Source organism: Pteropus medius, unplaced genomic scaffold (genome assembly GCF_902729225.1).
Source record: "Pteropus medius unplaced genomic scaffold, Ma_sr-lr_union100, whole genome shotgun sequence".
Taxonomy (NCBI): Eukaryota; Metazoa; Chordata; class Mammalia; order Chiroptera; family Pteropodidae; genus Pteropus; species Pteropus medius.
The window spans coordinates 7,473,246-7,500,433 of record NW_024351543.1 but is presented as its reverse complement, the minus strand read 5'-3'; the positions used below and the strand labels follow the sequence as shown (position 1 = coordinate 7,500,433).

The window sequence follows — 27,188 nt, the reverse complement described above, 5'->3', positions numbered from 1 at the left end:
CACAAAATCCCTGAGATATGCTTGTACTGAGTGTAGAGAAGAACCAGTATTCTCCATTTAGGCTGGATAAATAATTAAATTAATATGGGGATACTTGTCAGAAACTAAACATCTTTACACTTGAACCAAGTGATTCTCATTCCGGTATTTTTTCTAAAAAAAAAAGAAAATCATAAACTAGGACAAGGATAAAGATAATACAATATATTCCCCAGAATACATCTCCCCAGAAACAGCCTTAATGTCTAACAGTAAAATGAAATATTTTAAATTTTAAAGGATTCCCTTGTTATAGGAAAATGTTCATGATATAATGTTAAAGATATAAAACAAAAATACAGTGATGATCTATACTATGTTGAAATTGTTCACCGCTAGAAGTAAAGAAAGTATTATATTTTTCTGTATTTTTAAAAATGAATATTTAGGAACCTTCAAGAGGAGAACAAGACTGTTTGGAAACAAATCCAGGAAGGTTAAACATGTTCCTCCAATTTTTCCAAGACTGGGCTTCCCACCGCTCCCCCCACCCCCCACCCCTCACCCTTCCCCGCCCTATCCCTTAACCATGGATGTGCTTGCACTGTAACTAAAAAAGGAAGTGCTTCCATGTTTTAGCGATGGGTCTGGATCTACATCAATAGCTTTTGCTGCTTGTTGTTTTGTTTCAAATTCCACAAGGCAAATCCCTTTGGATTGCCGGTAGATTTATAAGGTGGTCGGTCTACTTACATTAACAACGTTGCTCCATTTCCCAAATATTCTTTCAATCCAGCTGTGATCACGTCTTAGTGCTTCAATTTAGAAGCAGTGTTAAAAATCTAAACATTCAATAACTATCTCCTTACTCAGAAGGTCAATGCATTTTAACCTGAATATTAAACAAATAAAATTAAAAATGAAGATTTTGGGAGGGATACAAGAAGGAAAAGCGGAAGGCAAATAACCTTTATCAGGCAACCAAAATGTGCCAGGTGCTTTATGTTGATTATTCCACCATCAAAATATGTGAGGGAAGTATAAATATCCCCCTCATTTATTTATTTATTTATTTATTTGGCTTTTTTTTTAAATTAGTTTCAAGTATACAGTACATTGGTATAAAATGATCCCCCTAATTGCTCCTTCTCTCCTCTGCTTCTCCACCCAGCCATTACATCAATGCTGACTATGCTGTGCATTCCCTATGCTGTGCTCCCCATCCTTATGACCATCTATCAACTACTAATTTGTACTTCTTTAACCCTTCACCCCATTCTCCCAGTCCCCCAAACCCCTCATCCCCTCTGTCTGTCACCAAACTGTCCTATATATTTGTGAGTCAGTTTTTCATTAGTTTTTCTTTTTGTTCCTTAGATTCCGCATATAAGTGAAATCACGTGGTATTTATCTTTCTCTGTCTGACTATTTCACTCAGCATAATAAGCTCTAGGTCCATACATATCGTTGAAAATGGTAGGATTTCATTTTTTTTAACGGCAGAGTAATATTTCATTGTATATATGAACCATAACTTCTTTATCCAATTATCTGTTGATGGGCATTTAGGTTGCTTCCATATCTTGGCTATTGTAAACTGTGCTGCCATGAATATTGGGGTGCATAGATCTTTATGAATTATTATTTGGGTTTTCTTTGGATAAATACCCAGAAGTGTATTGTTGGGTCAAAGGTATATCCATTTTTAATTTTTTGAGAGACCTCCAGACTTTTCCATAGTGGCTTTACCAATTTGCAATCCCCACAATGTTTGAGGGTTCTCTTTTCTCCTCATCCTTGTCAACACTTGTTGTTCTTTGCCCCTTCCTTTATTTTAATTATATATTTTTAATGGATGAGAATACAGGATCTCAAAAAAGAGGTGGAGTTCCCAGGGCTCCTTGGTGGAGGAGCAGGCCTTGGCCCAGCCTCTCGCTCCCAAGCTCGTGTTTTTCCCATCACATCTTGCTGCCCAAATGCTTAGGGAGCTTTGGCTCCACTTCTACTGCCATTTGGAGTTTGATTAAAAACAAAATGCGGACCACGTTATCACAAGTGCTTTCAATACACGTTTATTGTAAAAGCATAGCACAGTAACTATACTGTACACAGAACCACATTTCCTAACTGAACAGGAGATTGTCATCCTAATGTGAATTCTCCAAAAAGAAGTGGAGGCTTATATGGAAGCTCCCACACTGCGAGTAATGACTAGGACCCCCATTCTGAGCTAGGAGTTCTAAACCGTTAAACATTTAATTACCACTTTGGCAAAGCAATTCACATTACCATTTCTACAATGTAACAGCACAGAGATTTTAAATGCATCTTTATTTTTCAGAATCTTCAGTATTCACAATGTGTAAAATGAAGCAGAGTTTTAAATAAAATGCTATGCCAAAACACAGTTTCTTAAAAAGACCCAATGGGAAGGAAGGAAAATTGCATATGAATAATATTTATCAGTGCTTACAGTTAACATTAACTGTAGTTTTAAAAGAATAAAAAATACTCAAGACTTCAACATTTCCTTACAAAATTATACTTGGCCATAAATTAAAAATCTAGAAAACCCCAAATAGTAAAAAAGTAAATGCAAAACAATTCCTTTTATTAAAATGTAATACAACCTTTCCATGGTAAGAATTATTTTAAAATGCACAGGACACTTCATAAGTTGCGATGAGCGTCAGAGGGGAATTCATCACACACACTTGCTTTTTGACATTTGCATAGACACACCAGGTCGCAAACCTGGGCCAGCAGATCTGCACACAGCCCCAGCATTATCTCAGCGTGGGCAGACTTTAAGCCCCCTCCCTGTGCCCGTTGCTATTTGCACCATGTCTCCTGCAGGAGCAGAAAGTTTGCCCAGGCACACGGGGAATCACAGATAGAGGAGCACCTGCTGTCACGGAGCCTGTACACCATCTGGATCTTAGAGATGTTATTTAAAAATCAGCTGGGTGAAATCACAAGAGATCACGTGTTCTATCCTCAGTCCTCTGGGACAGTCCTGACCAGTTCCCTTGCTGAGTGCCCCAGAGGCAGGTGTCTGGGCGGCCCGCTGGAGTGCTATTTTACTCTGGCAGGCAGAACTTCTCATGTTCCACTGCAGCAGCTTTAGCCAAAATCACTCCCAGGATGGACCTGGATCCCAACAAGAAAGGACTTTGTTCTTTCACAGACTTAAAAGAACTCAAGGGCTTCCGGGCAGCCTGGGTCGGGGAGGAGGGAACAGGGGAGGGCAAGAACTGGAATGACACTCAAAGCCAAGAGGGAAGCCCAAGGCTGAGGGAAGAGTCGCCTCCAGGAACCCCGGGGAATAGGATGGGGGTGGGGGAACCTGTTTGGAATGGCTGGAGATGGCGGATAGTGGCGGCTATGGGAGGAATGCGGGCTTCCGCACCAGGAGCTGCCCTGGTCTGTTACTGCTGCCGTCTCACATCTACTTCTGTCCTCCTGCTGCCCCGGCCTCGGCTTGCTCTTCTAATCTGATTGTCCTGTAGTGTCGAGCCATCCATGAAGGCCAGATAATGAAAAACAGTATAAAATTAGACCAAATACACCATGGCTTGAGAACATAAAAACAACAAAGTGCTTGGCCTTTCCGATAGCGATTTTGGTCACAGAGGCTTTCTGACTTGCTTCTACGAGTGTGACTGAGAGGGTAGAGGCAGATGGAAAAATCTGAATGGAGTAAGATGGTAGCTTACTTGGATCAAAGTTCACTTGGACTACACAGAATTTCTTTGCATCCACGAACTGGTATGTAAGTAATTACTCTCTTGCAGAGTTCATGAAACATAATGGAGAATTGAAGGCATGCCTTCAATTACAGAACAGTCCTTTGAGGATGGAAGGGTGTGGGGATTGTGAAACTTAGACTTTTGAATAAAGTACAGTTCCTCTTGAGAGGTGGTGGGTGTCTAGATTCCCAGTGCTTTCTCAGAGCAGAACAGGAACCTCCACTGTGCCAGACAGGGCGTCTGTGAGGGCAGGGTTCCCAGAAGGCTGGCTCTACCTTCTAGCGTTCTCACATGCCTTGGAATGTGAAGGAAGTGTGAAATGTAGAGACTCTTCCCTACCTCTAGCTCCACCGCAATTCTTCTTCATTTGGGGTCCTCTGCCCTGATTTATTTTGCTTGTCTCCCATCCCCTCTGTCACTCTATTTCTTGACCACGTCTCTCCTGCTTCCATTTTTTGAAAGAAAGAACTTCTGAGTGCGCAGGGGCTGGCTGGCTCTGGAACAGGTGCCAAGGAGGTTGTAGAATCTCTACCCTGCAGGATCTGAAAAAGTAGTTGGCCAGACATGCTGCAGGCAGGAGGCTGGGCCAGATAACTCAGTGAGAACGAGACATTTTCAGGGTTCTGTTTTCCAGAACCTGCTTCCACCACACTCCCTGCCTCCAAATCTCCTTCTCCACTTTTGCTCAGCAGACACGTTAACAGTGGCCTAGAGGCCCGGCTCTCACTAAGCCTTCCACGGGATATCCTGGGTCTCCTTCTATGACCCTGTCTCCTCTCTGCCTAATCGCATGTCTGAATGAACACTAGCAGATCCAAAATCTTTGGAAGCGTTTTAGCTTTCCCTAAAACCTTTCCACTCCTTTTCAAGCCATGAAAACAGATTTCTCTGCCTTTCCCCTTCAAAGGCTGTCCAGGGGGGCATTTTTTGCTCTATGAAGGTTGCACATAACTAACTACACATTGATTAGGGACAAGCACAGATTTTTAACAGCCTAAAAAAAACAGGATTTAGAACATATTTTTCCACAAAGGGTAAGACCCCATAGACAACTGGAGAAATACACTACGAAGCTTCCAACAGCATTCTGGTGGTGTCGCTAGCCTTGAAACATAGTTTTTATGAATGGACTCGTCAGAATACAAATCTCTCTGAGGGTCAGGACACTGTCTTATTTGTTTCTGTATCCACAGTGCCTAGCTCAGTGCTCAGCATGCAGCAGGAGCCAAATACACTGGTTGAATTATGAGATCGAGCTTCCTCCATCTCAGTTGTTCTTCTTCTTCTTCTTTTTTTTTTAAATATGATTTGCCTCTCCCAGCACTTAATATTGGCTTTGATGAAATCCCCACCTGACTATTTTAGAATGTTCTGTTATGTTCAAATTTTATTATAAAGTACAGAGAAGAGAAAAGATCACAGTCTGCTTTAAGATAAAAGAAGCAATTTTGTAAGCAAAAATTAAAGTGAAAAAAAATGAAATAAATGTCAGGACCTAGATAACGGAGAACTTACTGGTAAAGGAATATTGATAAAAGAGTGAATAGGTAAGAGAATTAGCTGGTTCATTAGAGTAACCTTTCCCCCATTTAGATGGCAGGACAATTACAGGCAACAGAATGCAGCATGGAGTTGCCCGTGCCTAGGACACTGTGGGTCTATTAAGCTCAAGTAAAAAAGGCAACAAATATGGGGAGGCTTCTCTATTCTGAGATAGAAGAGGGTGAACTATTAGAAAAAAGATAATAACTTATTTTTTTTTTTCTCCTGAAAAGGACAAGGGCAACTGCAATTCTTTGGAACATGGAGCAAAAAATTCTGGGGCACAAGCCGAAGGACAGTGGAGGAGGGAGAAGGCTCTCCTGGAGACATTTACGTCACTTACTAAAGCGATTTTTCTCAGCAATAACTGATTGATCGGGAAAAGCAGTGGAGCACGGATTAATGAGTTCAGAGAAGGGCTAAGAGGAGAGACGGCCCCAACACACACCTTTGGTTAGGGCTAGATTCCACTGGGCGGGCCCCATTCTGACCAATGGCAGGGGAGGTGAGATCAGTCAGTCACCTCTTATGACTTCTTCCAGGCACTTTGTCTGAGTCACAGACCTAAGCAGAAATATGCTTGTACATCAAGAAAGTGATTTTGTTTGGGACTCGCAGAAGCAATTTAGTAGACTGGAGGCAGAATGTTCCTAACACTTAATTTCCCAAAATGATATATTTCTGGTGAGAATGGAAGTGAATTTGGACATTCGTAGTAAATAAAATCATCTTTCGGACTAAAACCTGTCCTTTTAGCATTCCTTGGGTTTCCGCAAAGGCTTAGGGAGGCCAGGACTTCACTGGGGATGCATCCGGTGTGGCTTAGGCTGACTCACATTCTGAAGAGCTTCCAGAATGTTTCCAGCCCCTGCCAAGTAGCCCTTCTCTATCTGGCTGGCTGATACCCCAAGTTCTATCATTAAGAATCCTTCCTTTTGATATCTAGCCTTTGTTCTTTGTTAAAATTAAAATTTCTTTTAGAAAGGTGACTCACAAGGCCTTATGTGTATCTTAGTGCATATGCATTTGTTAAAATTTTGTCTTCAGAGGAAGTTGGAGGAGCCAACAGTATCTCCACCTTTCCAAAGGAATAGGAACCCATTCCTCAGCCAAGGAATGACGGTAGGATTTAGGATTCTTCAAAATTGATTCTATGCTCTCGAGATACATTCTCTGTTTATGATGGAAATGTCAATGGAACACAATATCCTTTCCTTAAAATCAGTTATAGTTAATGATGGTATAAGAAAAACATTTGGGTTCCTGCTATGCATAACTAGGTATTTGGGAAACTGTCATTGTTACTTTTGTTAGTTCAGGGGAGTATTTGTTTTTTAAAATCTGAAGGGTAGAAACATCTTTTGATTTTGATTCTCTCACAGGCACATATTGCACACATATAATTAATTACTCTGTATACAGAATGAATAAAAGGATGAATGAACAAAGGAATAAATGGATTTGATGACAGTCTGAGAGTTCCCATAACTACTTGGCACCTATAACATATAACTAACACATCAACTAACAAGGCCTTGTACAAGTTACTCATTTGTTTGAAAAGATAATGTATAACTGGAAGTACTGATGGAAAGGTAATGCCTCATGTTGTTTTCTTCTTTCTGCTGTGTGATCAATAATAGGATGTTCTCAGCAAAAAGGAACATCTACTTTGACCGTCCTACTCCTATTTAAGAGGTGAGGAAGCAAAATCCAGAGAGAACAAGTGACTTGCCCAAGGCCCCAAAGCTGCTCGGCAGCAGCCTTGGAGACAGAGACAGAGACCCAAGACTCCTGACTTTCAGGCTCGTCTTTTTTTGATTTCTGTGACAGGTTTTTTTTGCCCTAATTAGAGTCTCAATAAAGCCTTGTTTATTAACACCCGTGTATAGATCAGACCTTGACATGCTTGACCTCTGCTCTCTGTAAAATATCTGTACAGTTCTGCTGGCAGAATTTGGCCATGTAGGGAAGATGTCCTTGCAAAGCAACTTACAATTCTTTGGTGCCATTCATTTGGAGATAAAGTTCGAGGATCAGCTTTACTATCTGATCTGACAATTTGATTTCTGCAGGTGCAGACTCATGATGAATTAAACCAAACCAAAGAATGGGTTCCTGGTTTGGCCCGATTCTGGGGAGCAAATGCAGTACTTAGCTCTCAGAATGCTATCTCAACATCAGATGGCAGATTTTCTCTTATTGCATATGGTAAATTTAATAAACCTTCCATTTCATATATAAAGTCCTTCGGGGAAGTGAACAGCACCTGTAGCTTATCTCCTATCACAGACAATGAAAAAACTATTTCTTCTTGATGAATGTAAGTGCAATGGAATAGTCCACGTGTTCACATATTGGAATGCATGGTAGGAGGGCTACTGCACTGACATTAATGTGAAGTGCTAGGAGGCTCTGTAGTTTTATAGATTTGCATGCACTTTGGTTATTTTCTAATACTTAAATAAGAGCGGAGCTGAATTTCTGAGCTGGAAAAGACCTTAGGGAACATCTTTGTTCACTTCCTTACTTCCGAGATGTGGATAAATGAGACTTGCCCAAGGTCAAACAGCTGAAGACACTCAGCTGGGACACTGGGGCTTCTAGGCCAGGGTGCTCTCTCTGTGCCTTCTCTTGGCTAGTTCATGAAGAAACTGCCTGGCCAGCTTTCCAATTGGATGCTGGCAACTCAGAAAATTTAGGTTTCACACAACTTGCTTCCAAGCATCGTCAGAAATAAGTAAGAAGATACAACCAGAAAGGGAAAGCTGAATAGTAAGTAGGGCAGGACAGGAAGAAGTGACCAGACGAAGCTAAGTTCTTGTCCTTCTGCAGTTCATCAGTTTTACTGGCGGCTTGAAAGATAGGATAGCTAAGAAAGTTAGCCAGGAAAATAGTAAGGATTATCACCAGAATCTTCATTAGCTATTATTTTTTAAAAATGGAATCACATCAGTGCTTGTTTTCAACTTTCTGCTTTCTGCTATACTGTGTGCCTCTGCTGAGACCTGAAGAGCCAAGGAAGCCCTGTCAAGAAAATCTATTTGGATTTTGCGGGGATGGATCATTCATTCTCTTCTCTCACAGTACAGAAGCCGTAGTTGGTGCCATAAAAATAGAAATTATATTTCCAAAGTGAAAAACAGAATACTGCATGTTGGAATTCACCTTTAACTTTAGAATATGATAGAGCTTGATAGTACATAACCAGGTCTGTGAAATGTCTCTATTAACCATTGCTACATTTGATATAGACTCGTCGGGGAGAGAAATAAGGATCTCAAAAACTCTTGCTTCTGCTCCAAAAATTAATGCCAACATGGTATAAGAAACAGTTCTCTAATCTCCTCTAAGTTTTTGTGTGTGTGTGTGTGTGTGTGTATATATATATATATATATATATATATATATATATATATATATGTAAATGCATAGAACATTATCTGAAAGGATATACAGGGATTACCTCTGGAAAGAATGAATTAGCCAGCACATGTCCGTATGGAGGTAGACTACACTTTATACTTCTGTACTGGGTATTTTATGATGGGTATACATTCATGTATTTCTTTGTTTAATTTTCAAAAATTTAAAAGAAATGAAAGAAAATTTACTTAAAATAATTAATTTCTGGCTAATACATTGGTTATTTATGGAAAGAATGCTGGTCCAGAGTTGGATCACTTGCTAAATCCTAGCTATGTCATTTAACCTAAAAGGGTCTCTGTCTACTTATTTGTAAAATGAGGTGGTTGAATTAGATCATCTCTTTGATTCTATGATCCTCCTGGGTACATGGGAAGAAAGCCAATCTGGATTAGAGAAAGCCTAAATTAAATTGTAGTTTCTTAAAGAACTATCATTTCCTAACATTAAGGCAAATTAAAAATGTCTCCAAGTCATCCTGGCCATTTTGGTCGAGACTGCAGAAGCCTCCCTTTAAACCAGAAGAGCCTGGAGGGCACACCGAGAGTGCCGTGATGTGTGGTTGACCTGGCAAGCCCTTGGGAGCTATGTAATGTACCAAGTCCAACACGTTTAGAGCTAAAATGGTTGGATGTGTGCGCGTGTTTAAAAATCACTTTACAAAGTTACTGAAATGAATTCTGTACTTTCATTTTTTTAGCTGTTTTAAAAAAATTTAATTCTCTCTGTTAAATGAGCAGAGCAGCCATGGTAGAATAACTTTTTGCTCTCTTTTTCAGTGTGGGCTGAGATGGAAAGCTATTGTTTGAGGCCTACCAGGTTCCAAGGCACAACAGAAAGATAACATAAGGCAATTTAATCAGTCCATATTCTAAAATGCAACAAATAACAACTATAGAAACTTGTTATAGAAACTTTGTAATACTCAAATTTATATAAGACTTGGCTGTGAGAAGAACTGTTACATCTTTCTGGAGTATCTAGATTTACTTATTTTCTGATCATGTTAGTGTCCTGGTCAGGAGAGGGAGGCCTAGGCATATGGCATTACTACTGTTCAGGAATGAGACTGGGTTTTCAGCCTCAGTGCTTCGGGAGAGGTTGAGAGGGTGAAGAAGCCTGTGCCAGGAAGTCAGTTCAAGGAAGTGGGGACTAGGAGAGTCTCGGGGTTGGAGCTGATGTCAGATTCATGCAAGGTTTCAGAAAGCTGACGTACCAGGCAACAAGGACAAGTGAGAGCCTTAGAAAACTGTTAAGTAAACGAGGGGCTGATGTTGTTTCAGTCCTGACCAGAACAAACTTAAATTGTTTATGAAAACAAGTGTGCTTCAGGGGAAAAGAAATTTTCCCTGTACTCTCTGCCTGAAGCCTCTATTATTCTCATTCCCCGGCCAGAGATGACACTTTCAAGGGCCTTGGTATTAGTTCATCTCCTAACTTTCAAGTTCCAACTGAGCCAGGAGAACACATGAAAGGAAATGAGTGCTCAGGATTGCCAAGATGATGTCTGCTTACTAAGCAGACAACTCACCTTTATTGAGTTAACTATAACTCACAGTTATAGTTAATGATGCACAAAGTACTCAGTAAGAAAACACCAAAATCTCCCTGTTTATCAAATTTTGTTCTTCTAGGATGATCCAATTGCCCCCAATCCCAAAATATTGCTAATATTTCCTAACAGACTAGTAAACTGTTTAATAGTATGGAAATAAATTTTATCTTGTCCCTTTCTATATAATTCCAAATTAGAGTGAAATTCTATTTTTCCTATGATTATAAAATAGGTCTGATAAAATTTTCTCAGTTTTTCTAGATATTTCTTTTTTAATATAGCACTTTTCTTCATATTGCAGCTTTTGCATTTGCTTTATAACATGGTATAATCATAGTAATTCCTGTACTCATTATTTCAGGGACAAATGTAGAATTAATGTGATTTTTTTAAAACATTAATTTAAAGTAAATTTACTATGCATTTGTATTTAATCCTGAGTTTAAAATGAAGCTTGTACTTATGCAAACAGCAAGATGAATGCCTAGATGTTAGTAAAAATAACAGTAAAAACCTAATTAAAAGATAGATGGGAATTTAAGCTTTTCAATTTAAAACCTATCTTGAATCCTCCATTAGAAGGGCTTCATAAAAAAACACGTTGTAAATATTCTCCATAATTAAATATGAATATGTGATGTATGATAAAATTTGGCCCTTAGGCTATTTATGCTTAAATATACAAAATTGTACTTGAGTCCCTTTTATTAGCTCCAACCTCCAGTGAAATGTATCCGTGTATGTAATTGTCTTGTTCCTATTCCTCCACCATGGACCATATTAAAAAATGCTTCTCTCCATAGGTGTAAAGTATTCATTGATAAGCCACAGGGAGCTTAGACTATAACATGTCCTTACCAATTAATAATGCTGTTGACTTGGTGTATGAGGACTGAATTATTCATTAGAATCTTTTTTATATCATGTCACTTTGAGCTAAGACTCAGAGATATTAGAGCACCAACAGGATAGTGATGAAGAAAGTAGAACAACTTTACTTAAAAACCAATCACCTCAATTTAATCCCTGTACTTTCCACACAAAATAATGGCAGTTATTCTTCAGCCCCATTGTTTTTGAACATGTAAAAATATTCATGAACACCACACAATGTTCAAATTAAGTGGCGATTCTGGGAGGTAGGAAAAAAACACAGTTTTGGGAACCAGAAGATGTGGGTTTTAGTTAGTTCTACTTTTGTCACTAACTAGGCTTGTGACCTTTGGCATGATCCTTTACCTCTCTGGCACTGTTTCTATAAATTCTAAAATGAGGGCTTGGATTAGTGGAAGGTTAAGATTTCTTTACGTTACAAAATTTCATTAGGACTCTATACTGTTTGTTTAGAAGGTGCAAAGACAGCAGCTGGTCTATTTGGATGCATGCTAGAAATAAAAGATACGATATGAAATATTCAGGTAAATAAAGTGTATAATCCTCCCCCACCCTGAAACCTTTTGGTTCTCTTTCTATCAGGTTTGGTATATGAAATTTTGATCACTTAAAATAGCTGCAATATGTGATTAGAACTGGTGGGTAAGTGGATCCAAATGAGAGAGGGACTCATCTTATCTTAGGTATGCTAAAATCATTGGTTGGTGTCTGGTACATGTAAGAATTTTTAATCACTACCTACTAGGGATGTTTCTGAACGAATTAGTTATTTAGGTAATATTTTTAGTGTTATTCTTTACTTTGTGTTAAAACTAGAATTAACCATAACTAAAATGCTCTATATCAATAGCTTTATTACAACAGAATTTTATAAGTAATGCACTCAAACACAATAGTTCTGATTAAAACCAAATACTTCCTAATTCTTCCCTCTGCTTTCTATCTTCTTTCTAAATTGAAAGGGCTGTCCCCAGCCCTTTCATCTTTAAGAATTCTGCTTCCCTTTCATTTTATTTTTATTTAAGAAGAATGACAGAGTTAATTGGAACTAAGCCTAGCTTTCATAGGTTTTCTTCTTGTTAGCAACTTCCTTACTTCTTTTGGTTCTAAGTCAGCAGAGTGGTTATAAAAGGAAGATGATTTAAAGGTGACTGAAGACATGTTAAATTCGAAGGTTTTCTTACTTTCCAAATTGCACAATTTATAATCTTAGAAGGCTCAGCAGTAATAGAATCTTCCTCTAGGACCAAGGTGAGTTAATGAATAGCCCTGAACTTATTAAGGGGGCAATGAAGGGTATTTGGGACCACGTGAGTATGTGTGATGGTGTATGCACCCATGTAAAGATGAAGAGAATTAAGTGCTGATTAGCTCCCCTTAACCAGACTTCACCACCTTAGCTAATAGAAAAGGAGCTGACTTGTACTCTGTCAAAAAAGACAAAGTGTGTGTGTGTGTGTGTGTGTGTGTGTGTGTGTGTGTAGCTGACAACAAAGACACAATTTCAAGTGAGGAAAAAAGGAGAGGGGGTCGCAGAAAGCTGAGAGTAATGAAAGCAAAGTATTATTCTTGACTTTTGGGGAAAATGGTTTTTCTGTGTGACAGGAATTATGTAAATGTGACTAGTGGTAATGTCATAATCCCACCAGAGCATATTTTATGTCACAGCGAAATACATGTCTGAGAGCTGTCCGATGAGTTCTAACTGTTATTTTTTACAAAGCTATCATCCATAGAAAGAAAACCGGTACTGGCAAAATACTGCCCTCTCAAATATATTGACTCCATACAGAATTGAACATTTTATAACCAGAATCAAAATCCAAGAATGTGATTAGAAATCATTCAACAGATCTGAAAGTTTCAATGTTATAAACTGTTATTCTCAAACAAAGGTCATTTAATAAAATGTAGCCCTAGTAAATAATAGCTGGTGCTGGATTTACATCCCATGTCGCTATATATATGTATATGTATATATACATATATACATATACATATATATACACACACACACACATATATGTCACTATGTATGTATACACATATATTTACTGAAGACACAGAATGTTCTATGTGATTTGTCATTTCATTTTTAACAAAGTGCTAAATCAGAACGGAATTACATTTTTCATACAATATTTAATGTGACCACATTAAACATTTAGTCACCTTTAATATAATTATTTAAGAGCCAAGTAGATGAAACTGTATTTCACAGAAACAAGGATAAGTTAAGATTGAGACACAAAGTATGTGCTCTAAAGTCACTGGGGAGCACTTGACCACCATAATAAAGATAGCCAAAGGTTTCTGACCTAATTAAAAATAAGGAGTCATATAAGAAATGGCTTTATTACAAAAAATGTAGTGTACATGTTGCTAACTTCTATCATCGATATACCTCTTGGCTATTTTATAATAAAATCGGATATAGGGTTTAAATTTCTTTAGAAGTTAGTGGCATTTCTTCCTATTTCAATATGTGAAGGAATTATCTTCATGTGATAGACACCCTTTATTTCTTTTCATAATTACAATTAACCAATCAGTAGTTTAGCACTGACGCAAAACATAGAGGGTATTATTTAGGTAGTGCTTTGTGTATAAGACGTCACACTTCCAACCCTAGAATCGGGCACAGGTATGCCATTTATAGAGTTTTTAAATACCCTATTACCACTCAAGTCCCACATTATTATTACCTAACAGTAATTCAATTAATGCGATCATCTATAACCTAACAAAACCTCTGAGTGAAGTTTTTCTCTTCTCCTCTTTTTTTTCCTGTTAGATATGCAATTCCGAGCAAATGCGCAGTATGCAGTATTGATTTCCAGTCTCTTTTTAAACTCCTTCAAGTCTGTGCTATTAAACTGAGACAACCACATCAAGATAGAGTCTGTCATAGGATTCCCTGAAGCACAGAATGAGGAGGAGACTGAGCAAACACGACCCGGGAAGGCACCAGTTGAACCAAGACAACTCTGTAAGACAAAAACATGCATTCGTAAGCATTCATGTGTCACCAGCAGAACACCACCTGTATGCCGAAAGCAATCTGCTCTGAATTCAAAAGCACTTACAATCAATGCACCCTGGAAGGCCTGAAAACTGGCTTTCAATAAACAGTGACAATCTGGAGTCTAAGTGATGCATGTAATATATTACAGGGCTTTCATGTGGAATATTTTAAATCAGTATTGTTAATAACTATTCATCAATTTAATCCACCTTGACTTTGGTGGCAAAAAAAAATCTATTACTTTAAAGAAAAAAATCAATCACCTTTAAATGTTAGTTTGTTAATTATTTTTTAAGTGCCCTCTATCACCATCACTCTTGTCCTTGTTTAGAAATACCTGATGGATTAGAAAGACAAATAAGAAAATCACCTGAATTTGGAGATAGCATTTTTATATACTTTTTCTTGGATAAAGACATCTAATTCTCAGCAAAAACATCAAATAGTAATCTTTGTAGACCAGATGAAAAATATATTAAAAAATAAAGTAAAACAGAAAGTTAATCTTAATTCTACTCTCAGAAAAACTACTTTGAATATTTTAGTTTATTTCTTTCTAAGTCTTTTTTCCTACTAGCATAATAGTTATATATGATACCAATTACCAGAAAACCTATAAGAATCATTTAAATAGGCAATTTTGTTGTGATCTAATTTAATGGAATTAAGAACATGCTTCTTCTTTAAAAAAAAAAAAGGCTTGCTCATGAATTCACGACCCTCCAACAGGCCAATTCTGAGCCTCTTACTAATACCCATTGGCCAACTGTGGCTGCTCCTTTCAGCTGCAGTGACCTTGAGACATGCATCTGTTCAGCTTCCCTCTATCCCAGCCCCCCTCGCCAGTCAATCCTGGGGCTTTGAGTGCAGAAGTGAGCAGTTTCTTCGCATAAAGAAGTTGGTGGTGCTGGTGGTGGTTAAGATGGGGGATAATTTCTCTAGTTTAATCATTTATCAGTTTCAATTAAAAAAAAAAGAAGTAAACAAGTTCTCTGGTACATTTTCTTTTTCTTTGGGCACTCCTATAGGTTTATACTTTCCCTCTGTACTTCTATAGAATGCTAATACTGCCTTAATCTTCAAAAATAATCCTGAAGATTTCCACACTACTGCTTTAGTTTAATCCATAACTCATATGGCTAAAAGAGCAATTTATGCTCAGGAATGGAAATTCAAAAACCACAGGTAAGAAAAGGTGCTGAAATACCCCTTTTCTGTAACATGCTCACAAAAGCCACCTCTCCACCTCTCAATTTCCACATTTTAAAAGTCAGACATGCTATTACATGGCATGTAACAAAGACATATATTTCAATGGCATTTTCATGCAAAGCTGTTTTCTGTGCTTTACTTGGATTGAATATAATCTGAACACCAAGAAAGGCTGTAACCTCTGGGATCTTGTTGTTATTCTGATATTCCCTGAATGACACGCCAGGTGTTATCTGCTTTTATATTAACCATATAGCTTTCTGGATTTCTGATGATAATTTTGACAGGCAAAAGGAAGCAGTAAAAAAAATAAGGGAAAAAGAAGCAAAAACAATGACAACAGCATACTTTTTGTAGTGCGTATGTTGACTTTAAGGTCAAATTTTAAGCAAAAGCTTTAAAGAAAGTAGAGTACTTGACAAAGTGGTCTACAATGACATTTTCTAAATTTTAGAGACTGTATTTTATGGGGGGCTATAATAACATACATGAAGCAACTATTGCCAAAGCAGACCTATTATTTTTATCACAGTTGTAAAATTATTCCTTCTACTTCGGTACAGATGAAATCTTTAAAAATGCCTCAAAATTGCTCTCTAGTGTCATGGTTTGTTGGTTCATTTTTACTATTATGCCTCTTTCTGAAAAGTCAAATCCATCTTTCAGTAAGTTCACTTGGCTCAGTCAACTACAAGTGATCTTTGAAATTTTTTGCCTGTTCAGAAAGCAAAAGGTCAGAGATGGAACCTCTACATCTTTCCACTGAAGACCATTCACATCAGCCACAGCTTAGGTGCTCTAATAAGCAGGAAATGGCTTGTATAACAGCTTCATTAGACTTAGCAGTAGCAAAGTAAACTGCTGTCCTCTCTGAGCCCAGTGTCTTATGACGTAACTGAACCAACGGGGTCCTGATCCATTGAAATTTTCTCATTCTTAGCATTTAAATCTTTTAAAGTGAGTTTTCTAACATTCCTTCCCTTTGTCTTCAGCTAGAGTAAATGTAAATCCATACATTAAGCTTCCACAATTTGCCTCTATATTTCTGATGATTATCTATCATTTATTATATCTACTATAGCTTGAGTATGCTCTATGCCAATTTACAGCTTTAGACAGGTGCTATATTTTACTCTGTGAAGTGGGCTCCACACCAAATAGTGATGCTCTGCTGGGACTGAACTAATTAGTATTGTGCTTATCCTCTTCCCTTTTCTTCCAGAAGCACTTTTATACTTTTCCCTTGATGATGCCATGCTTTCAGTTTCTATCACCTTTAAGTATTTGTCTGGTTCCAGATACCACCCCACCAGAACTAAACTTCTAATTTCTTTGGTGCTTTAACCAGAATTATTATGATTTAACAAATGTTTCCATTTTCACTCAAAGGGAGCCAGCTGACATGATTTCACAGGTAAAATTACTTCTCAGTAGTCTACATCTGTTAAACTTGTTCTGGTAACTACTAGTCAATGGCTCCCACCTCAGCCAGGCATCTCAATTTCTTGAGCCACAATGTTGCCTCAAATCCATGGTTAGCTACTTCAAAATGAAAGGACTGAGGTAAAAAAACTAATGATTTTAGCCAAAACCTGCTGCAAACCTTCTAGAGAAACAAAAAACCCCAGATAATACAAACTTCAAAATAAGTTACAAACTATAAAATAGAACATTAGAATATATTGCAAAGCATATAAAAATATATCAGCATTCCCAAATTGGTTTCATATGTGAAGTTATTTGAGTAAAACCACTCTGCTGTCTGAAATAACTCACTGAGATTCTCAAAGCAAACATAGGAAGCAATTCAGTTTTATAAATATGCTTATATTAGGGAGCAAGTAATAATTTCTTTTGAAAGTGACCATGAAAAACTCAAGTCAGAAATCTAAGAAACTTCTGATACTGTCCCAAGTACCTAAAGCAGAATCAAAACAGGACTTGGGACCCAGGGCTCCAAAAAAGCCAGTGGCATTGGTACAGAGGCCTGTGTGACATTCACTATCAATGATGGTGATGGCCATAATCTGCAAGCAAATCACCACTAGAGCCTTTCTTGCTAGGCAAGCCAATCTAATGTCGTTATTTTGAGGTTAGTCTGTACAGCCCTGAAAAACTGTCTCTGATACAATCACCTACTAGATAGCACATTGTGGAGAAATAAAAACTCTAGACAGGAAGGTTAGTATTTCTTTGAGAAGTGACCTAAAAAAACCACAGCCCTTAATAATGATTAAAAATCAGGCCTTCCAATCATGTAAGTAATAGTTGAATTATGACGTATAACTTATCCTCTGAGTTTTTCAAGTTTTAAAATGACTAAATTATGACATTTGAACACTGGCTCTAATGGAAGGGAATCCAATTTATCATAAAAAAATGTTTAGGGTACTAGGCTGTGGAACTAAAGGTTATTTTTAGGAAATAATTTTACAGAATTTTCTGATTTGCAATTTAGGTACCATCGTACCTAAGATATGAGACATGTGGTCTTTGGCTGTAGGACTTTGGGGCAACATCATATGTGAAAGAAACACAACACCGTTTTCATAGTTCTAGTAATCTTAGCCTTAGAGAGATGCAAGGTATGTTTGTGTGTATTCATTAGACACACTCACAAATAAACATATAAAAGTATTTCTTTAAAATATAAACCTAGATATTTAAATTCTTAATACCAACCAGCTAATTATCAAGAAAACAAATTAAACACTTGGTGAGTGCCAGTTATGCCCTGGGGTAGGCTCTTTCCCATATAACTTCTCATTAACTCTCTAAAATGTCAAAATGTGTTGAGTTTTTTTTCCTGAAAATCACTTTGTTAAATTAAAATGAATTATTATTTAAAGTTTCATTTTTCACAATATTCATGGAGTTTGGGCAGAAACCTTTAACATCTATACAGATACGTATAAGAACATGTGATCAGAAACCAACCAAAAAGAGGGAAGCTTTTTTCCCTCAGCTACATAAATCCTTGATTATACTCAGTGAGACAGGAAGTATCAGAAATGGTGCTAAGTGTTTCTTCTGCCACCTATGTCAAAGAAACAAAAATATCTGCTTGTATCTAGTTACTCTATATCTGCAAAATGAGAAGTGAGCACTGACTGCTGTCAGTTTCGGTTAATTCATGCCAGACGCCAGGCTCTTTTGAACAAACTGAAAGCTGCCACTGGATCTAGGACAGTGAAATGGTCAGGACTGCACTGGGCTCTAAACTGTTCAGTAAATACGTGTGATATTCTAGAGACCACATGCAAGAGGTTCATTGGGGATAACATTATCTGTCATCTACTGTCTTTAAATATTGGGAGAACAAAACTATTTCCAGCAGACAGGAAAAACCACACTCTACTAAGCTGCAAGAATCACTTAGCAAACCTGTGCCTATGAGCTAGAAAATTGTTTCTATCGCCTGAAGGGGCAACACAGCCATCTCTAATACTTTACCAAGCAAAAGAGAGGCACTAAACTGCAACTGTGACATAACTGAAGTGGATTAAGGCTCATATATAATGATTGTTGGGTGATTCTGCTAAAAAAAGTCACTAGAAGCAAAGACCTTAGTCCAACACCTGCTGATGGCATTTTCCCTGATGAAAGGACAGTAAAGAGTGGTCTGACTTCATTTAATATCACTAATATCACTGTCTTTCATATGATAAGCCAAACACATCAAGTTTAGCAAAGCTAACACGTACTTTATCCATATTACTGATTGATAGAAATAATCTGGTTTGTTGTTAATTATATTAAGAAATAAATATATCATTTGGATGCTTTTTGCTGTTAGATGACAGTGCTATGCCAAAAGTTGTCCAAAATTCAGGGCAGATTCTGTTTCATCAAGGTTAAAAGTTTTAAATATTTATTTCCCAGCCAAGGAGGTTACTGTCAGAAAATTTCCTATAAACAATCAGGCCTCTTGGAGCATTACATTTTAGAGCATTTCTTACATTTGAATCATATAAATCAGATTCTTCCATGTTATCCAAATTTACTGGACTTTGATGTACAGTTAGGAGAACAGTAACCAGAGGAAACAAAGGTAATAATATTAGACTATTTATGATGAGGGCACAAAATGGGATATAAACCTAGCAGAAATTAATAGAAACTTTATATTCAAGAATCACAAGTATAAATTCTTATTTTAACATGCAAAAAAATCCTAGATGATTATGCCCAAATTTTCTGAAATAGTAAGACAGAATTTGTATCACAGAAGAGAGGCTATCAGAGAAAATCAAACAACTGTGCAAAATGGAGCCACTGTAAACCCATGGACTCCAACACCAGACAGGCTTGCCTTCCACATGCCCAGCAATCTCCCAGCTGTCCCTACAGTGTCTCTTCTCGCCCCTTCAAAGGTTATTTTAAAGTTCCATTCTCTCCTTAAGCTCTTTCTCCATTTTCTTTCCACCAGCTCTTAATAGATGAACTGGCTGCTAAATAAAAAAGTGGTGCCATCAAGAACTGGCCAGACAATGGACTAGTGGTTACCAGAGGGGAGAGTGAAAAAAAGAATTAAAAAATTAAATGTAAAAAAGATAGGAATGAGTGGAAAAAGATGCCACTAAAAAATAAAAAAAATAAAAAAACTGCCCAGCAAAGGTATCTCTGCCTCTATGTCCGCTGACTCCGCCTTCTCTCCTATCTCCTTTTGTCCATGGCGAACTCTTCCACTTGGGTTTAAGACCCCATCCTTTCTTTTGTAAAAGATTTCTCTCTTCTTTAAAGTGTACCCCTGGGTTCTAACTTCAACCTTCCTTTCACTCTATACCTGCACTGACCACATGTAGCTATTTAAATGTAAACTTAAATTAATTAAAATGAAATAAAATAAAAAACCCAGTTTGTTAGCTGCACTAGCTTCAAGTGGCCAGTAGCTACTGTATTGGACAGATAAAGAATATTTCCATTATCCTAAAAAGTTCCATTGGACAGTGTTGTTCTATACACTCTATACACTTTTTAGGTGACTTCTCATGCATTCCCAAAGCTTTAACATTAATCTATACCATAGTTAAGAAAGTAGATTTTAAGTATTTTTTGAAAAATCAATATGCTAGCGGTTCTCAATGAAAATCTGCATATTAGAATCACCTGGGGAGCTCTAAAAAACAAATAAATAAATGCTAGGCTCCAGTCCGAGTTTATTAAATCAGAAATTCTAGGGGATGAGGGTGCATTAGATGAGGCATTTCAAAAAAAGAAATAACTGAAGATATTTTCATTTATTGGCATGTGAAAGCTTAAATAAAGTACTTTGCTTGAGAATTCTCCATATAAATTCCCTGTATAGCAGTGCCACAAACCTCTCTCATAACACATTTAGGTAGTAAACAAAAAGTCAGATTTCTTACCTGTGTGATAAAATGTGAGAAAAAATAAAAGTACTCCCATGAACATATTACTTAAAAAAGTGACAACTCCACAAGTAATCCCTTCTGGAACTGGGTAGACAGTTTCCACAAAAAGCTCAAAAAATATAGGTATACTGCTATTCAAGAACACTCCCAGGAGAATACAGGAGGCATACAATGTCACTAAAATAAAAACACAAACATTTTAGTTTTTCAGTAGCAGCAGTGAGTCATATCAGATAGATCTTCTGGGTCTTCTCTTTTACAAATATCAACTCTGCAATTTCATCTTTTTTCAATGGCAGTTGATAAAGTTTGACAAAGCAGCATACATCTGTCAGCTCTTTGTTCAGGTTTGTGGAGTAGAGAGGAAAAGATTTTGTTGCTGGATGATTACCAGTTTATGTGCTTTATCTTTTTGGCGGATTATTCCAAAGCACAGAAACAATTTTACCATAATAATATAATTAAAAGGATTCTTCCCCCTTAGTCGCACTCCTGGCAAATAGAAGGATAGATAAAATATAGCAACTTAATTAGAAATCTAGACTTATTTTATAATTTTAAAGAGAACTTAAATTCTAAGAATAAATGTAAGAAACATTAAATGTTACTGAATATTACATATTTAAAGAGACTGGTTAGTAATAGCCCTCAAGCACAAAATAAAAATTATTCAGTATGTAATTTCTGGAGGAACACTTAAAATAAAATTAGTTCTCAATTTTGGAATGTGTTTTGTATCAAGTTTTTTAAAAATTTGTAACTTTTTGGAACACAGAAAAAATTTTCACCCAGAAATACATAATTAATAGTGGTTAGGATCCCAGATTAGCCAATAAAAAGCCTATTTAGCTATACTCTATAGTAAAATTTTTGAATAAGGACATTCTTCTTAGAAGAATGTTTAGAGAAATGCACCCAACTCCAAATAATTTTACTGTCTGCATACAAACTTTCATTAATTTTAATTTAAAGGTGAAAACAGAACCAATGAGGAAAAAACAATATCTCACTTAGAAATCTAAAACATACCTCCTATATAGACTGATAAGTATATCATACCCTAATGATAATGAGTAAAATTTATTCTAAGCTTAAGGTTACCAGGAAAATATTTTTAATAAAAACATTTATTAAGAAAACATTTTCTGTACAGGAAATGCAGGAAATGAGGGAGTTACCCTAAACCTGTTATGTATCATTCACAGAATTTATCATAATTGATTACAATAATCAAAAGTCCATGACATTGCTGAAGGGGCAAACAAATAGCATCCACTGTTTTCTAATAGGATTCCTTCAATTTACCTCTATTCTTACTTTCTCTTCTAATTATACTGGTCTTTCAGGATGAAAAAATATTTAGTACATTCTAATAACATAAATAGCTGGTGATTACTCTTTCTTTGAATAGAAGACGCATATTAAAATAGAGAACATGAGGATGACAGTGAATAAAGAACATATTGCTGGCTGAACCAGTGACCGAATTATCTACAGAATTAAATGGAAAGCATCTGATACTTATAATAAATACCATTTAAAACATGAAGTAATTTTCAAGAGATTTTTAAAAACAGAACAAAATCCAACACCTGATGCTCACTGTATTTTTGCTACATGTAGATCATGTAAATCAATCAACACATCTGTTTAACACATGACTCATTAGTGGTCCATTAGGAAATGTAGGGATGGAATATATCCGGTAGCTTTCATAGAATATTCTACCTACAAAACACTTTATAATAATTTATTGGTCAGTTGGCAATCAGAGCAGAGATGGCTACTGACCCAAACACAGATGAGCCCAGGAATTAAAAACAAGACAACACTGAAATAAATGACAGGGAAAAGCAAACTCTTAAGGACCAGAAAGTGCTACTTCTAAGTAAGAATTCACAAACCAGTGATGGAATTACCCTTTTTTAGGATCTATGTTTGGAAATAATCCTTCAACACATATTTCTCACATGTAATTTGTAATCAGGCAAATCAAAGTGTAATACCTGAAAAAGAATCATAATTTGCATATAATAAAATAATTGCAAATTATAAAAGAATGATAATGATGAGGACATACTGAAAGGGGACTAACGAAGTCTTGAAAAGACAGATTTGATTTTATTGATTTTTATCAAGCATGATATAGAGAGAGAAGGCGGCAGGGGGAAGCAGGGGCCCTGTCTGAAAACCCCCACATGGCCATGCAAATCCCATGGCTTCATTTCATGCTCAGTACCAATCTTCTGATTTTGGTTTCCTCGGTATCTAAATTCTAGGGAAGGAACAGAAAACCTTTGTCATTGGAAAGATGAAATTTCTATTGTGATTAAACACTGTTGATGGAACTAAAATTCAAATTCTGGTGGTAGTCTGAAAATGTCTATCAAAATAAATAATGCACTTATCGTTTGACCCAGAAATTCCAGTTCTAGGAATTTATTCTATAGCTGTGCAGGTACAATTATATAAAAAACACAAAATGCAATAGTTTGTAGTATGAAAAGATTAAAAACAAGCTAAATGTCCACCAATAGGGGGTTGGTTGTGTAAAACTTTATCAAACATTGAAACAAAGTCATATTATATAACCATCAAAAATGAAGTAGCTCTGTATGTGCTGATATTAATGACATCTATGATATGTAAGTAAAAAAGATGTAGAAAAGTATGCTATATTTTTAAAAAGATACACACACATTTGTAAATATATAGAATTCTTTGGGCAAAAATACCCAAGAAACTGACATTCAGGGTTGCCTCTAGAGAGGGAAATTGGGGGCCACAGGAGGGTAGTCATTTCTCATTGTATACCTTTCATTTACTATTTGAATTTGACTTTTTTATTATGTAGATATCTTAACTATTTAACAACAAAAAAAGAGAGAATTTTGTTGGTAATGAAATAATGAATTGGTAGTTGATTCATGCAAGTTTGTTAGCTCACTGACTCAGAAATGGTTATCATGGGATGAGTTGACCCATAGACCTGATGTCTACACATAACCAGGGGAGCCACATAACCAGGCCTAGTGCAGGATCTTTGACATAAACATCTCCACTTCATTTATTAGAATTCCTATTAGACATAGGATAAATAGGCTGTGATGAATGATATAACTTGAGACCAGTAATCAAAAAGTGATTATTTTCATTTAATTCTCTTACTCTTGATGTTTGCTTCTTGTATTACTATAAAAATGATGACCAAGAAGTTGTTTTACACTGGATGGATGAGCTGAAATCAGTTTTTATTGCAGAAACTAAAGAATCAAAATAATTTACACGAGAAAGGGTTAAATTAAGATCTTCACATTCAGAACTGGGGAAAGGTAGTTGTGTGAGGACTGATGTAATATATTCCTCCCCAGTGTTCTGGGGCGTGCATAAAGTAGAAACTGATTATTAAGAGTCTGGATTTGACTTCCATTTGAGTTTTCAGTTTAGAGTCTGATACAGTGTCTTTATACACTGGTTTGGCAGATCCAGTGGGTGAATGTCATCTATTAAAAGTCAGGCAGACAAGATAATTTCCTGCTTGTCAGAGAGGGTTCAAACTACATGATCATTAAATATTTCCATGACTTTCTAGAGTACTGATACTAAAATTATAACAAACTGCCTTTCAATTAAAAAGTCGAGGTAATTTAGCAGAACAAACACAATGCTGATGTACAGTTCCTCCAAAGAAGCTAATAAAATTCACAGGCCCATAATTTAAATTGCAAAAAACACACAGTCCTGTGTAGCACAAAATACAATTATAACGGATGTGTTTCAAGAACATGAATTGGATCATAACCCTGAAAATACCGCTCCCCAAATCCCTACAGCCCATAATAAACCAAATTACTAAACTTTTGGGAAATAAAACTATGTATGAATACATTTTTATTAACCAGAATGTTCAAACCTTGATGATTAGCAGTTATAAAACAAATCACAAGATTTCAGGTAAGAATAGAAACTATTTCCACTCAATATTTAATGAGAGTCTCAAGATATCATCAATAACAATAACAATTTCTAATCTTGGATTTAATTTTAAAAACATTTTTTGAAAATGCTTTCAAATATATTATCATATTTGATCATCCTACCAACTCTTTGAGATAGGTAAGGTATTTTACAGATTAACTGACCAAAGTTCTGCAAGTCAAAACAACTTATTTAGAAATATGAGTCAGCAGTATTAATAATATAATTAAGGCCCACAGAATCTAGCATATTTTCTATGAAGCCACTGTGTCAGACTGGAAAAAAAATTAATTTCTTTTATTCAGTGGTATTGACATAACAGGCATGCTTCCCAAATTTGTATTCAGCACAAAGCTGGAAGTGACTGCACATAAGACAGATGACAAAATAAAAAATAAAGCACCAAAAGGTTACGAAGAAAGAGATGAACTTTAATCATGATAAATATAAAATGGGTCCAAAAAATTAATGCTTAGATGTATAAAAGGGAAAACTTTAGCTTAAGTCTTTTCAAAACCATTTATCAGGAGTCTATTATATGTAAGCTGCTTTGCTAGAATAAGACATATTCTATCCTCAAATCTCTCCTAATCTAAAGGAACATGATAGATAACTATTTGCTCAGCAGCCATTTATATGCACAGTGATAAGAAGATAATTATACACCATTTTCCTAGAAGAAGCTACGTCTAAGCACTAGAAACAAGGGCCTCACAATACCGGGTGCTGAGTGAAGCAGGAAAAGTGTGCTAAATTCTAGTAACAGTCTGAGAAGGACAATGACAAGCTACGGTAGGCTTAGAAGACAGCAACTATGCTGGTCAGTGGTGTGGAATCCATGTCCAATGAGAAAAGGTTGTAAGAACTCGGGGATGTTTAAAGGCCAAGGCTAGACATGACAAATATCTTCAAATGTTTTGAGTGCCATTAGTGGAGCTGATTTGCTCTGTGGAAGCTGTGTTGTTCCAAATCAGTTATCTCAATAGGAGAAAGAATTTCCCAAAATCCAGAGCTGACTAACAATGGACTGGTAATGTGTTTCCTTTTTTGGGAGGTATTCAAGTTGCAGTCAGATGTACATATGTCTGGATTGTAATGGAAGAGATGCATTTATTGAATAAGTTATATCAGATGATAACCAAAGTTCATTTAAGGAGATCAAAACAAATTTGAATACATGTAGACAGGAGAGCTTAACTAGGATGTTAAAAACAAAAATCTTACAGGTGCTTCTAGGTAGATAAGAATAATAAAGAATTTGTTTACAGTTTTATTAAGAAGTGTTATAAATAAGGATTATAAAAGAACAATAAATTTTTATTATGAATTATTTTAAAGATCAAAGTCAGAAATTTCCCTAAAAGTAGGTTTATAACATTAATACATTTTATTGGATAAACTTTTATTCTTGTGCAGACTGACTGAATTTTTATTTTATGATAACGTTAAAAAAGTTAACAGGGAATTTAGACCTTTATTAAAAATATTTCTTACAATCTAAACTTGACAGTGCAAGTGAAAATACTCCCTTTGGAAATAAAGAGACACGCATGAAGAGAAAGAGTAAATATTCGCAATGTTACCTACGCGGTTTTTTCATGGGTTTTGGGCATGCCGAATAATAGACAGAATACATACATTTGTACACACATACACCGATATACATTTCTATATCACTGAGCTGTGCCTCTCTTCTCAGTCTCACATTTTCTTTCTAAAAATGACTGCTGTGGCTTCATGATCTACCACTAATTAAAATATGCAGTGCATGAAACTGCGGTTCCAAAAGAGGATGGGGGCATATTGTGCTGCAATATTCACTAATGATGATGATTTTCTTTCTTTGTGTTATTAATCTGTGGTGTCCCTTGTTTAGCCTCTTTGCTGGCATAGCTTAGTCCTATAAAGTTTGGCAGTTATGTTTAGAGTCTCTAAAAGCTGGAAGGCAAAGTAATTATCTTGCAGAAATGAAGCACAACTAATAATCCTTTTTAATTGTGGGCCCGGAGTGGAGACTGGTTGTGAAATTAGATAGCATAGGTATAGGTTTATCAGTAACTTTCAAGCTCCTAAAGAATTACTTATGGTTCTGAAGCAGGTAGTGTACTATTAAATCATGGAACACTGACTGATCACCTGGTCAAGCCCTCTACCTTCAAGAAACACAGATTCTGCGTGAAGACATATCTTCTTGAAAAATCACACTGATAAACAGTATGATCTTCCTCAATAGGCCTTTGAGCATTTCATGACTCTTACATTTAAGGTTTTTCACAAATCTATTCTCTGCTTGTAATTTGTTCTATTTTTTCATTCTTGATCAGACAGTCATGAACACGAGTAACAGTAACTTTTAGTTCATGGAATTTAAAATAATTAAGTTACTCCTAGCCTTTCCTTAACACTTAAAATCCCTAATTTCCTTAATAATATGTATTTCTTTAATCATGTTC

General features: G+C 36.3%; 1 protein-coding gene across 2 annotated transcripts in view; it reads right to left on the bottom strand.

The window, feature by feature from the left end:
• Positions 1 to 13,024: 13,024 nt before the first annotated feature.
• The window catches only part of SLC49A4 (solute carrier family 49 member 4), a 67,430-nt gene continuing 53,266 nt past the window's right edge, over positions 13,025 to 27,188 (bottom strand). Inside the window, exons 8-9 of one of the 2 annotated variants that reach the window (XM_039843203.1) lie at positions 20,752 to 20,934; positions 13,025 to 14,132 (exon numbers count right to left, since the gene is read on the bottom strand). In XM_039843203.1, coding sequence (XP_039699137.1) covers positions 14,017 to 14,132; positions 20,752 to 20,934 — 299 coding nt within the window. In that variant the 3' untranslated portion in view covers positions 13,025 to 14,016. Of the gene's footprint in view, positions 14,133 to 20,751; positions 20,935 to 21,866; positions 23,033 to 27,188 lie in introns of those variants that run through there. The other variant, XM_039843204.1, reaches the window with a different exon arrangement.